Below are 13,130 nucleotides of genomic sequence, written 5' to 3'. Positions count from 1 at the left end.
CATCTCAGGGTGTAGTATGTCGCCCCCTGATGATGTCTAATTATGTCGAAACGCGCTGGATGGAACCTGGACACGTGATATGACTGCGTACGAGTACTGCTGCCATCTTGTTGGAAAATTACATTGGATGTTAATGACATGCGCAAATTGTTCATAAAGCTGGTGAGTGTATTGGAAATGTATTAATAAATATTTAAAAGCTCATACATGCTACACCATACATGTGTCTAAAGTAGAACAGAAACCGCCTCAATACCGGGTTGTTGCCCGGTATTGACCTTTAAAGGCTCATGAGGGTTACTTACCTTGAGAGTGTCCATCTTGGCCGATTTAGATGTGGGAGATACACATTCTTTGTCTGTGCCATTGCAAAGCTTATTATCAATCTGCAAAACATAGCAGAGAATACAGGACGTGTTAGGACCGTTTTGGAGGATGTTATCTAACTGTTAAGTGTCCCCTCTCACCTGAGTGATTGGGGATCCATGCATCATATTTTATGGACATAGCAGAACAGGAAAATTTGTTTTGTTTCGGATAGACTTGTTATGTTATTAATTTCATTTTGTTGATTCTTTTCATAAATAGTTTAGTTTAGTTTCATTTATTTTTCATTTTGTTTATTCATTTTCTAACTAATTCTAAATTTTCGAACTCGGATCGGTCGAAAAATGACTGACTGATTTGAATTCTGTGTGAAGCATAGCTGGTTGTCAAAGCGGAGTTCCGCCAGAAAAAAAAAATTAAACGTCAGCAGCTACAAATACTGCAGCTGCTGACTTTTAAAATAAGGACACTTACCTGTCCAGGGTGCCCACAATGTCCTCACCCGAAGCTGACCTGTCCCTCAGCTCTCGGGTGGAGGCGCCGGCATCTTAGGTAAGGGAATTAGGTAGCGGATTCACAGCCTGTTTCCCTAATGCGCATGTGCGAGTCGCACTGCACATTCTGACTGGTCCCTGCAGTCTTCTGGGACCTGTGTGTCTCCCAGAAGACAGAGGGGGAATGGAGGAGAGGCCGGACATGGCGTGGATCGCCGTGGATACTGTGGCAATTTTTCGCCAGAATTTGGAGCAAATACCTGGATTAGACAGGTATCTGCTTCCCCTCCCCCCTGAAAGGTGGCAAATGTGAGACCGGGGGGGGGGGACCGGATCAGTGGAAGTTCCATTTATGGGTGGAAATCCGCTTTAAGGAGCGGGCCAGGAAGCTGGCCACCGCGATCAGCTGTCAGTGAGCTTCCCCTCTCAGAGGTGAAATCTAAACAAAAGAATCCTGGCAATAGAAAATTCAGGAAAGAAAACAGTGTGGGGTCCTCCCTCCCCCAATCCATATCAGGCCCCTTGGGTCTGGTATGGATTTTAATGGGAACCTCGTGCCAAAAATTTTACAAAAAATGGAGTGGGGTTCCCCCCAAAATCCATACCAGACCCTTATCCGAGCAAGCTTGGGAGGCCAGGAAATGGGGGGACCATCAACCCAGCATGCCCCGGTCAGTGACATCACAAGGGGGCAACAGATGGAGGAGCAGGCAGTTGACAGGAGCATTCGATGAGACCAGAGTTTGTTTTTTCTTTTAACGGTGGCCGAATTGTTGAATTGGAAGGGGTACTCATTCATATAGGTGGGGCTCCCTTGTTAAAGGGGGCTTCCAGATTCTGATAAGCCTCCCGCCAACAGACCCCCACTGCCACCACCCAGGGTTGTGGGGAAGAGGCCCTTGTTCAACATGGTTGCAAGGTGCTTTGCACTGCCCCCATGCCCCAAAGAACCCCCCCCCCCATGTTGAGGGCATGTAGCTTGGTATGGTTTAGGAGGTTGGGCGCTTGCTCATCCCCCTGCTTTTCTAACCTGCCAGGCTGTGCTCGGGTAAGGGTCTGGTATGGATTTTGGGGGGAAGCCCCAAATCTTTTTTTTTTAATTTTGGTGTGGGATTCCCCTTAAATTCAGACCCGAATGGCCTGGTATGAATTGGGGAGAACCCCACACTGTTTTTTTCTTAGTTTTCTATTTCTGCCATTCTTTTTATTACATTTCAGCTGTCAGTGTGGAAGCCCGCTGACAGCTGAAGAGTCATCGGGTGTAAAGGACACAGTGTCCGGCTTCCTGGCCCACTCCTTAACAACCAGCTATTCATTTTCACACAGAATTTGAATCAGTCGATCATTTTCAACCAATTCAAATTCGAATCGTTCTATAAATTTGGAATTTGTTAGAAAATGAATAAACTAAACAAAGTTGAATTAATTTCAACAAAATTTGTTACTATTTAATTTGGAGATTTGAATACATCCGAATCTCCGAATATCTAAAAATGTGTCCGAATTTACATTCGAACAAACAAATTGCACATGTTTAATATTTGACTTGCGCCCTCCTAGGCTAAAGATGCTAGGTAAATTTAGTGTGTCTTACTCTGTAACCCAGAGGAGCTATGATCTGTTGCCTTGGTCTATTCTAGCTAGGATTTGATTGATTCCCCTTGTTGAGAATGTTCCAGAGTTCGGGGTGGGCTTTTATCATGCTCCAGTCAATCCCATGGGAGGTGTGCCCAGAGGGTGGGTGGGAGGCAGATAAATAGCCAGGTGGCCCGAGCTGATCAGTTCTTCCCCTGGAGGAAGGGGGACTGTGTGGTTCAGGGGGCTGCTAAGTCCTGGGGCCTTCTTGACTGGCTGATTACTCCCTCCCCCTGGATTAAGCCCATGGCCTTACTTCTAATGGGATCCCTGAGTAGAGCCCAATCTCCTGAGCTGCAGTGCAGCTGCACTTCTGGCTATGCCTTTGATGATGTCACATGCCAGTATCACGTGGTCTACCTGGTCCTTTCCCTCTTGGCTTGTGTAGACTTTTCCATGGGAGGTAAGAATAGGGATTTTTTGCCACCTTGCTCTTCTTTGTGATGGTGACCTACAGTGCATGTCTTGGGCTGGAGCCTGTAGGTCAACACTACACTAGTGTACAGGGCTAGGACCAGGGGATAGGAGGGGCAACTGCCCCATGCACAATGTTTTAAAGCTGAATTCCAGCTATAGATATTTTTATACATAGTTATATTAGTTTAGCTTGGGCCAATGTAACTACAATATGTACAGTATCTCACAAAAGTGAGTACACCCCTCACATTTTTGTAAATATTTTATTATATCTTTTCATGTGGCAACACTGAAGAAATTACACTAGTAGAGTACAGCTTGTATAACAGTGTAAATTTGCTGTCCCCTCAAAATAAAGCAACATACAGCCGATATTGTCTAAACCACTGGCAACAAATTTGAGTACACGCCTAAGTGAAAATGTCTGAATTGGGCCCAAAGTGTCAATATTTTGAGTGGTCACCATTATTTTCCAGCACTGCCTTAACCCTCTTGGGCATGGAGGTCACCAGAGCTTCACAAGTTGCCACTGGAGTCCTCTTCCCCTCCTCCATGATGACATCACAGAGCTGGTGGATGTTAGAGACCTTTTGCTCCTCCACCTTCCATTTGAGGATGTCCCACAGATGCTCAATAGGGTTTAGGTCTGGAGACATGCTTGGCCAGTCCATCACCTTTACCCTCAGCTTCTTTACCAAGGCAGTGGCCGTCTTGGAGGTGTGTTTGGGGTCGTTATTTTGGAATACTGCCCTGTGGCCCAGTCTCCAAAGGGAGGGGATCATGCTCTGCTTCAGTATGTCACAGTACATGTTGACATTCATTGTTCCCTCAATGAACTGTAGCTCCCCAGTGCCGGCAGCACTCATGCAGCCCCAGACCATGACACTCCCACCACCATGCTGGACTGTAGGTAAGACACACTTGTCTTTGTACTCCTCACCTGGTTGCCGCCACACACGCTTCACACCATCTGAACCAAATACGTTTATCTTGGTCTCATCAGACCACAGGACGTGGTTCCAGTAATCCATGTCCTTAGTCTGCTTGTCTTCAGAAAACTGTTTGCAGGCTTTCTTCTGCATCATCTTTAAAAGAGGCTTCCTTCTGGGACGACAGCCATGCAGACCAACTTGATGCAGTGTGCTGAGTATGGTCTGAGCACTGACAGGCTGACCCCCCCCCCCCACCCCTTCAACCTCTGCAGCAATGCTGGCAGCACTCATATGTATATTTCCCAAAGACAACCTCTGGATATGACGCTGAGCCCGTGCACTCAACTTCTTTGGTCGACCATGGAGAAACCTGTTCTGAGTGGAACCTGTCCTGTTAAACCGCTGTATGGTCTTGGCCACCGTGCTGCAGCTCAGTTTCAGGGTCTTGGCAATCTTTTTATAGCCTAGGCCAGTGATGGAGAACCTTGGCACCCCAGATGTTTTGGAACTACATTTCCCATGGTGCTCACACACTCTGCAGTGTAGTTGGGCATCATGGGAAATGTAGTTTCAAAACATCTTGGGTGCCAAGGTTCACCATCACTGGCCTAGGCTATATAGAGCAACAATTCTTTTTTTCAGATCCTCAGAGAGTTCTTCGCCATGTGGTGCCATGTTGAACTTCCAGTGACCAGTATGAGAGAGTGAGAGCGATAACACAAAATGTAACACACCTACTTCCCATTCACACCTGAGACCTTGTAACACCAACGAATGACATGACATCAAGGGAAGGAAAATGGCTAATTGGGCCCGAGGGCCCAAGGGGTTTACTCACTTTTGTTGCCAGCAGTTTAGACATTAATGGCTGTGTGTTGAGTTATTTTGAGGGGGCAGCAAATTTACACTGTTATACAAGCTGTACACTCACTACTTTACATTATAGCAAGGTGTAATTTCTTCAGTGTTGTCACATGTAAAGATAGAATAAAATATTTACAAAAATGTGAGGGGTGTACTCACTTTTCTGAGATACTGTATATGACATACCTGGCCAATGCCCCTAAAAAGCTGGAAATCACTGAAGTAGACACCGCTACTCCAGTGATCTAACCTTGATTCTGTATCAAGTCCTTTGTTGAGCGGCTACCTTGCAGCATTGAAAATGCAGGAAGTCAACTGCTCGGTATGGGCACCATGGAAAGAATGCCTTGCATTTTCTTGAATTAATGCAAAGTCTTCTCTGATTGGAAGAGGTGGAGAGGCAGGAGCGGTCTGTCTTGCTCACCCTGTTATTCTACTGCAAATCTTCTAAATAGATCTGTTTAAAAACAATATAATCAATGCAGTCCCCAATGGTGTGAAACAATTATCCAGCATGCTAAAGACAATGTGATCTCTTGCCTAGGTTACAGGTCACATGGGGGTGCTCAGCAGCTTGGGGAAAGGAAAGAAATACTCTGTACTCAGAATAATAATGTAATTGGATAATGCTGACATGTGCTGTATGGATTCTCCGGTGTAAATTTAAACGGCACTTTAATGACTGCAAAGCATTGTGAAAGAACATTGTGATGTATGTTCTCGGGGATACAGGCGATGCCGCTGTTGCTTCAGCTATAAACTGCGGCACATTGCCTGCTGTTAAATGTCACCGGGGAATCTTGGTACTTCGCCGTGCTTGTCTCAGCAGAAAGCACATTGCAGAGCCGTGCCCCGTGCTGGTACAATGCCAGTCAATATATAGATGAATTGTCATACAAAGTCCGTAGCAAAAACCGCTCAGTTTTTATTCATTTACCTAGAGAGTGGAAGATAGATAGATATATAGATAGATAGATAGATAGATAGATAGATCACTAGGTTTTCTCATATAGTATATAGTAGTGGGGCCATTACTGGATAAGGTGATAATTGCTCTCTCTGTACTTCCTCTGGTTATTATGACATTCTCTGAGTTGTTTATAGAACATCGGATGTGATGATGAGTCTGTAGACAAAACACTGATCACATCCACACATTACACAATACAATAATAAATACATAGTCATGGATCCTCTTCCCCAGTACACTGAGTCACAATACATAGAACACCTCCTTCCAGGCTCTTCAGAAGAACATTCTCCTTCACAGCCAGCACCATCAATATTTCATCGTCATAAGTGGAATCTAATAATTTCTGGTGTTTATTGACAATCTGGATAATTAGCATATTTGCCCAGCCAGCGATCCGCGCTATGAATAATGCAGGGCACGCTGCGTGCTACTACGTAGCGGGTGTTCACTGCAGAGCTGCCCAGATGAATTATTCACACTCAGAATCTGGCACACACTGTACCAGAACACCGACTGCTGCAAACGCCAAGTGTACGCCCATACAAGTTCCGTATTACGAGGGAAGCTTCAGATGATGAATTGTTTTTACTGTATAGGACCATCACATATACTATGCCACCCGCAGATTTGTCTGTTTTTATGGAATTTAAATGTAATCAAAAATTCACTTTGAATATTGTTGGAATGATGTATTATAAAAGACTAGCATATTTGTCTTCTTTCCTTTTACCAGGAAAGCATTGAAAATACAGCGCCTGATACCCTCACCAAATATGTACCTATATCCCCCTTCATCATATAGGGGCAGAGCAGATTTGCATATTGTTCATATGTCCATTGAATTTATATATATTATCTATTATCTTAGCGCAACCCACCCTTTTTTCCTTTATGCCAAATGTAGTATAACATTTGGGTTGCTGCTTTTTCCTAGTTTTTTATTTTTTTTGATAAGCGCGGCTTTTCCTCTTTTATATATATATATATATATATATATATATATATATATATATATATATATATTATATGACATTAATGAAGACCACATTTTTTTGGTAATTTGTAGTTCTTTTTTAACCCCTTCATGACGGAGGGTAAAACAAACCTCAATGTCTGAACATAGTTTTGCAACTTTGACATGTGTTAGTAAATCTGTAGATATCATTGCAACTACTTAATGTATCCAGGTTATACCTAGTTTTTTTTTTTCAAGAAAAATTTGGCTTTCATTTGGTAGTAAATAGTAATGGCTATTTCCTGACTTTGTTTTATTATGAAAGTACAACTGGCACAAAATAGTAAAAAAAAAAAAAAAAATATATATATATATTTTTTTTAATGTAGCTGTGTATTTTTTTACCGTAATCTACCACCAAGGAACAACCCAAAGTAAATTCTCCTGCTCCTGACGATCACAGCGATATCACAAATATGTATGTTTGTGACAGAACCGTCCAGTACCCAGCTTGGGTGTGTTCGTTAAGATATAGCTTCCTCCAGTCTGGACCCAGGAAGCCGGTATTTTAGCTCATCACTGAAGACTAGGCAACACTAGCTTAGATGCAAACGGGAACTCACTTTATTGTAAACTCACACTCACAGATAAGAGTTTGATCACATTTTGCAAACAGTAAGATAATTAACATAGCTATAAGGAACAGCCAACATAAACATCCTCTAATGCCTCGTTTCCACTGAGCGGAGTGGTTCGGATTGGTTCGGTACGGTACGCTATTTTGAGTGTTTACATTATGAAAACGGCCCATAAAACCGAACCATACCGCACCATTCATGGTCCTGCTTCAGATGTGGGGCCATAGAAAATGGTACGGTACGGTTAGGGTGGAGCTATTGGCATCACACAATACATTCCACTGATTGGTGGACAGAACAAACGTCAATGCTCAAGTCAAAGGCATTTTTTCTAAGCCCCGTATGGCCCCTGGTGGTCCGACTTGCAGTGGAAACGCTCACCTGAATAGGCAGAACCATTCTAACCCTCCCAAACTGTACCGACATGAACCGTTCCGCTCAGTGTAAACTAGGCAATAAGTAAACAGTAAGCTAATCAACATAAACATATAACATCCCATAATGTAAAATAGTCACAATATTAATCACATCTCGAAGAGCTGATCAGACAAGACAGATAGAAATCAATTAACAATGGGAATTCATAGGAGGAATTTGTAGGAAGCACACAATGGGGGAGATCCCCCACCTCAGACTGTCCGGCAATAGTCTACAACAGTCTATGAGACAAACTCATACAATGTTACAGCAGTCTGAAAAGGTAGAATAGATTTATCTTCATAGATCTTTTCAGGGATATTGTTGATAAATGTTTCTGTCCCAAGTGAAGGAGCCTCTCCAACCCAGTCTGCATGAAGGCTACTATATTCCCACTGACCATTAACCTGTACAAAATTAATAGTACACCTTTCCATCTACTCCAGAAGGATAGCTTTATTTTCCTTATTGAGAGAATTTATCCAAACCTTGCTCTCAGCATTCATCATGTCATTGTCCATCATTAGAGAATGATCTGCTCTCTTAAAAGCCAGGGCCCATAGTCAGTATGGGCCACCCTGCAGCCCCCTCCAAATGCGCTTGTCCCGTTTGGGTTTGTCACATTACTCCCCGATCCAAAGTAGACTAACCAGGTCTCAGACCTCCACCTGGTCTGGACATGCGTTAGTTGGGCAGAGTGAACCCACATAGTCGGTCCACATGATCTCCATTCTTGGTCGCAAGGAATAGTTGTCATCGATAGGTGTAGGACAGAGGTTGTGGAATCTGTCTGGCTGCTAGCGCTTCAGCTGGGGGGTCTTTACTATCCCAGGGCCTGGTCTGCTGCTGGGGAGAGGGACCAACTGCCCGCTTCACTGAAACCGTGGATACACTGTAGGTGCTAAGCAGAGGCCAGCAGGGCTCTGCCCTGTTGCCAGCGCTTCAACTGGGGACCCCACATCATCTGTTCTAGCTAACTGTTGGGGAGTGAGGCCGGCTTCCTCCACTCCCAGACTGTGGATCTGCTGCTGGGGAGGGAGGACAACCACCTCCTTATCATGGCTGTGGATATGTCACTAGGAAGTGAGGACGGCTTCCTCCTCTTCCGAGTCCTTGTACTGCCGTTGGGAAGATGAGCCGGATGCTCCATCTCCCGTACTCTCATCTACCTGCTGGGATAATATTTCTCTGGTATTGTCTCCCAGGTACATGGATCTTTGCTGAGGAGGGAAGACGGTTCCTCTGCTCTGGCTGACTGTTGGGGACGGAGGAGAGCTTCCTCTGCTCCTGGACTGTGGATCTTCTGTTGGGGAGGGAGGACAAGCAACTCCACCCCCTGGTCCTTGGCCTGCTGCTGGGGAGGGGGAACGGCTTCCTCCCCTCCCTGCATCTCTGACTTCTGCTGGGGAAGAAGAACTGCCACCTTCTCACCCTGGGTCTCCGGAACTGCTGCAGGTGTGGGGCAGAGGTCTACAGTGCTCTGCCTTGATGCCAGCTCCTCTGCTGGAGGTTCACTGGGTTGTTCCTCCTCAGCAGAAAAGTTCTAATAACTCCCCAGTCTCTGGAACTGGTGGAGGTTCACTATCTCCTCTCCCAGGTCTTTGAACTGCCACTGCAGAGATGAGCCGGCTGCTCCATCTTCTGTACCCTCATCTGGCTGCTGGACAGATGTATTCCTCCTTCAAAGCTCATCCTGTGCAGAAACAGGTTGAACAAGGTGAGTCAACACTTGCGGCATCCACCATAAGAGCTCCGCTTCCATAGATGGAGGTTGGCAAAGCACACTGTCACTCTGCCCCATTACCGACACTTCAGCCGGGATTTCAGAGCTGTCGGCTGGTACTTCCTGATAGTCCCAGGCAAAGGGAGCCCAGCCCTGCTGCTGAGCAGAGTCTAGCAGCTGTCTGAAGAAAATTTCCAGCTCTCATTTCTGAACAACTAGAAACTTCAAATCTTCCTGTGCCCAGCGCACTTCCGAGATGCTTAGCATCTGTTCTCTGTAATCCACGCATTTTCCAAATACCACTTCAGATCGGTCACAAAGTCAGGGTCCTGTAACAGCCTCCCATACAATAGCCCCAGGCTGCCATAGCCAAAGCCCTCTGTCGGGCTGTCCGAGGGCACACTTGGGCTACATGCCACCGGAGGACTCTGTAGCTCTCGTCCAGCCGCATGTCTGCCCGGACCAGCCTGTTTAACTCAGCTGTCCACTCCATGTGCGGTTGTTCCCCCAATAACAGCACTTCATACTGCAACCAGTACTTTTCCTGAAAAGAGGAACATTTTTCCCTGGCAGCGCTGCTCTCGGTCCAGCTATTTCTTCCAGAGTTGCCACCAGACAGAGTCATACCATCAGTAGGATCTGCATTGGCACTGGTCCTCTGTGCTGTAGGTGCATCTCTTGTAGTTTCCTGACAAATTCCTCTTCCATGGCAGCTAGCTTCCTCTCCTCTTCTGCTAACCGGACCTCAGATCCCGGAGGTGGTTTGGATGTCCTAGACTACAGGAAGTATCCGACGACTTGCCACCAAATGTGACGGAACTGTCCAGCATCCAGTTTGGGTGCTTCTGTCTAGATATAGCTTGCTCTAGTCTGGAACCAGGAACCGGATATTATCGCTGAGCACCTGTCAGGGCTGGGCTCAATCCTTCCTTCTCTGAGCTGGCCACTCAGCTGTCGGCTAATTGCCAGCTCCTATCTCTCCACAGTGACTCACATGTTGATGATATCCTGCTCGTCAGTCAGGCTTACTTAAGCCATCCAGCCCAGATGATCTCTGCCTTCCCCTTGGTCAACATCACAGAGACTTTCTCCTGCGCTCCTGTTAAAGACTTGCTTGCCTGACATTGCTTCTGGCTCCAGATCCTGCTTGCTGTTCCACTGCACTGATTCCTGGCCTCCTGACTTTCTGGCTTATCTGACTACCTGTTCCAGTTACCAAACTTTGGCTATGTTTTGACTACATTTGTTCTATTTACTTTTATTATTAAACAAGTGTGATTTAACTGTACTTCTCTCTCGGTCTGATTCATGGTTTCAGACAGCACACAAGACTAGGCAACACTAGCTTAGATGCTAACTGGAACCCACTTTATTGTAAACTCACACAGAATATATATATATACCACACAAAATTAGATATGAATTTGATCACGTTATGCAAACAGTAAGATAATTAACATAAAGGAACAGCCAACATAAATATCATCTAATTAAACGGTAAGCTAATCAACATATAACATCCCACAATGTAAAGTGGTCACAATATTAATCACATTTCAAAGAGATGATCAGACAGACAGAAACAATCGGTGACTCAATTAACCATGGGAATTCACACCTAGGAGGCACACAATGGGAGAGACACACATAACAAACCCCAGTTCAGACTGTCCCACAATAGTCTACAACAGTCTATGAGGCAAACTCATACAATGCTCCAGCAACCTGAAAAGGTGGAATTAATTTATCTTCATAGATCTCTTGAGGGAGATTGTTGATAAATATTTTTATCCCAAGCGAAGGAGCCTCTCCAACCCAGTCTGCAGGAGGGCCATCATACTCCCTCCGACCACTAACCTGTACAAGATTAATATTACACCTCTCCATCCACTCTAAAAGAAGTGTCCTTATTCAGAGAATTAACCCAAGCATCGCCCTCAGCATTCATCACGTGGTTGTCCATCATTAGAGAATGATCTGCTCTCTCAAATGCCAAGGGCCCATAATCAGTAAGGAAGAGGCCACCCTGCAGTCCCCTCCAAAAGCCGCTGTCCTGGCTGCGTCTGCCATCATGTTATTTTTTGTCTGTACCTGCAGTAGGGCCCAGAATCAACAGTGTGGATTTTGCTTTTTTTATCCTATCTAAAACACAATAGACACTAACTGACACTGACACTAAATTACAAAATGCCTTTTTTTTTAATCCTGATCACATCCACAGATTACTAAATAAAATATATAAATAATCTGTCATGGACCCTCTTCCCCAGTACACAATATATAGAACACCTCCTTCCAGGATCTTCATAAAAACATTTTCTGTCTTCTTTATCCACTTGATCTTCGGAAGGTTTTACCCATTTCATGGCCAGGCCATTGTTTGCTAATTAGCACTGCGCTACTTCAACTGGTAATTGCGTGGTTATACAACACTGTGTAGAACATTCTTCTGGTGGTATTTGATCACCACTGTTTTTTGTTTTATTTTGCAAAAAAAAAAATAACATTGAAAAAAATAAAATAAAATTGCTATATATCTGCTATAAAACATATACAATAATAAAAAAGAAAATCAAATTTCTTCATAAATTTTGGCCAAAATATATCCTGCTACATGCCTGTCGAAAAAAAATGTAATAACCAATAAGTGTATATTGATTGGTTTGTGTGAAAGTTATAGCATCTACAAACTATATTTTATACTGTATATTAGAACTGGGCACTGGTCAGGCTGCATTGGATGGGAGCTGATGAGGCTGCATTGGATAGGCATTGGTCAGGCTGCATTGGATGGGCACTGGTCAGGCTGCATTGGATGGGCACTGGCGAGGCTGCATTGATGGGAACTGGTTAGGCTGCATTGCTGGGCACTTGTGAGGTTGCATAGATGGGAACAGATGAGGCTGTATTGCTGGGCACTGGCAGGCTGCATTGGATGGGCGCAGGTGAGGCTGCATAGGATGGGCACTGGTGAGGCTGCAATGGATGGGCACTGGTGAGGCTGCCTGCATTGGATGTAGGGTTGCCACTTCATCCCTTTAAAACCAAACACATATTAATTACACCGTTTCTGTTTCTGATAAAGGTGGTACTGTATATACTCGAGTATAAGCCGAGATTTTCAGCCCTTTTTTTAGGCTGAAAGTGCCCCCTCGGCTTATACTCGAGTCACCGCCGTCTGCCTACCTGATCAGGCATGTCATGTAGACAGACGGTGGCCAGCGTGTCATAAAAACATACAGCGGCCATTCCAGCATTTAAAAGCCGCGCCTCCTCCTCGTCTGATAGGCAGAACACTCAATTTCCCAGCAGTCAGTTTTCAGCCTATCACGGACATCCCCTCATCCTCATACCTCAGACGAGGATGAGGGGATGTCCGTGATAGGCTGAAAACTGACTGCTGGGAAATTGAGTGTTCTGCCTATCACAGACGAAAAAGGAGGCGCGGCTTTTGAATACTGGAATGGCCGCCGTATGTTTTTATGACATGCTGATCGGTGGCTGCAGATGGGCACACAGAGGCATGCACAGGACACAAAGGATGAAGATTAGCACAGGTAGGCTGCAATGGACACAGGGAGGTATACACAGGACACAGTGAGGTAGGCAGATCTGCACAGGACACAGTGAGGTAGGCAGATCTGCACAGGACACAGGGAGGCATAAACAGGACAGAGTGAGGTAGGCAGATCTGCACAGGACACAGGGAGGCATGAAATAGACACAGTGAGACATGCAGCTGAGCTGCAGATGGG

At 45.1% G+C, this 13,130-nt stretch overlaps 1 protein-coding gene across 4 annotated transcripts in view; it reads right to left on the bottom strand.

Annotated features, from left to right (window-relative positions):
- OSBPL5 (oxysterol binding protein like 5) overlaps positions 1–13,130 on the bottom strand; it is a 217,283-nt gene that overhangs the window by 100,620 nt on the left and 103,533 nt on the right. For 3 of the 4 annotated variants that reach the window (XM_077453489.1, XM_077453487.1, XM_077453490.1), the window contains exon 4: positions 306–386. The exons of the other annotated variant lie outside the window; for it this stretch is intronic. In XM_077453489.1, coding sequence (XP_077309615.1) covers positions 306–386 — 81 coding nt within the window. The remainder of the gene's footprint in view (positions 1–305; positions 387–13,130) is intronic. 4 annotated transcript variants of the gene reach the window in all.

Source organism: Lithobates pipiens, unplaced genomic scaffold (genome assembly GCF_037356315.1).
Source record: "Lithobates pipiens isolate NorthernLeopardFrog02 unplaced genomic scaffold, aLitPip1_a1.2 Scaffold_24, whole genome shotgun sequence".
NCBI lineage: Eukaryota > Metazoa > Chordata > Amphibia > Anura > Ranidae > Lithobates > Lithobates pipiens.
Note: the sequence above shows the minus strand (reverse complement) of the source record. Positions and strands in the feature narration are given on the sequence as shown.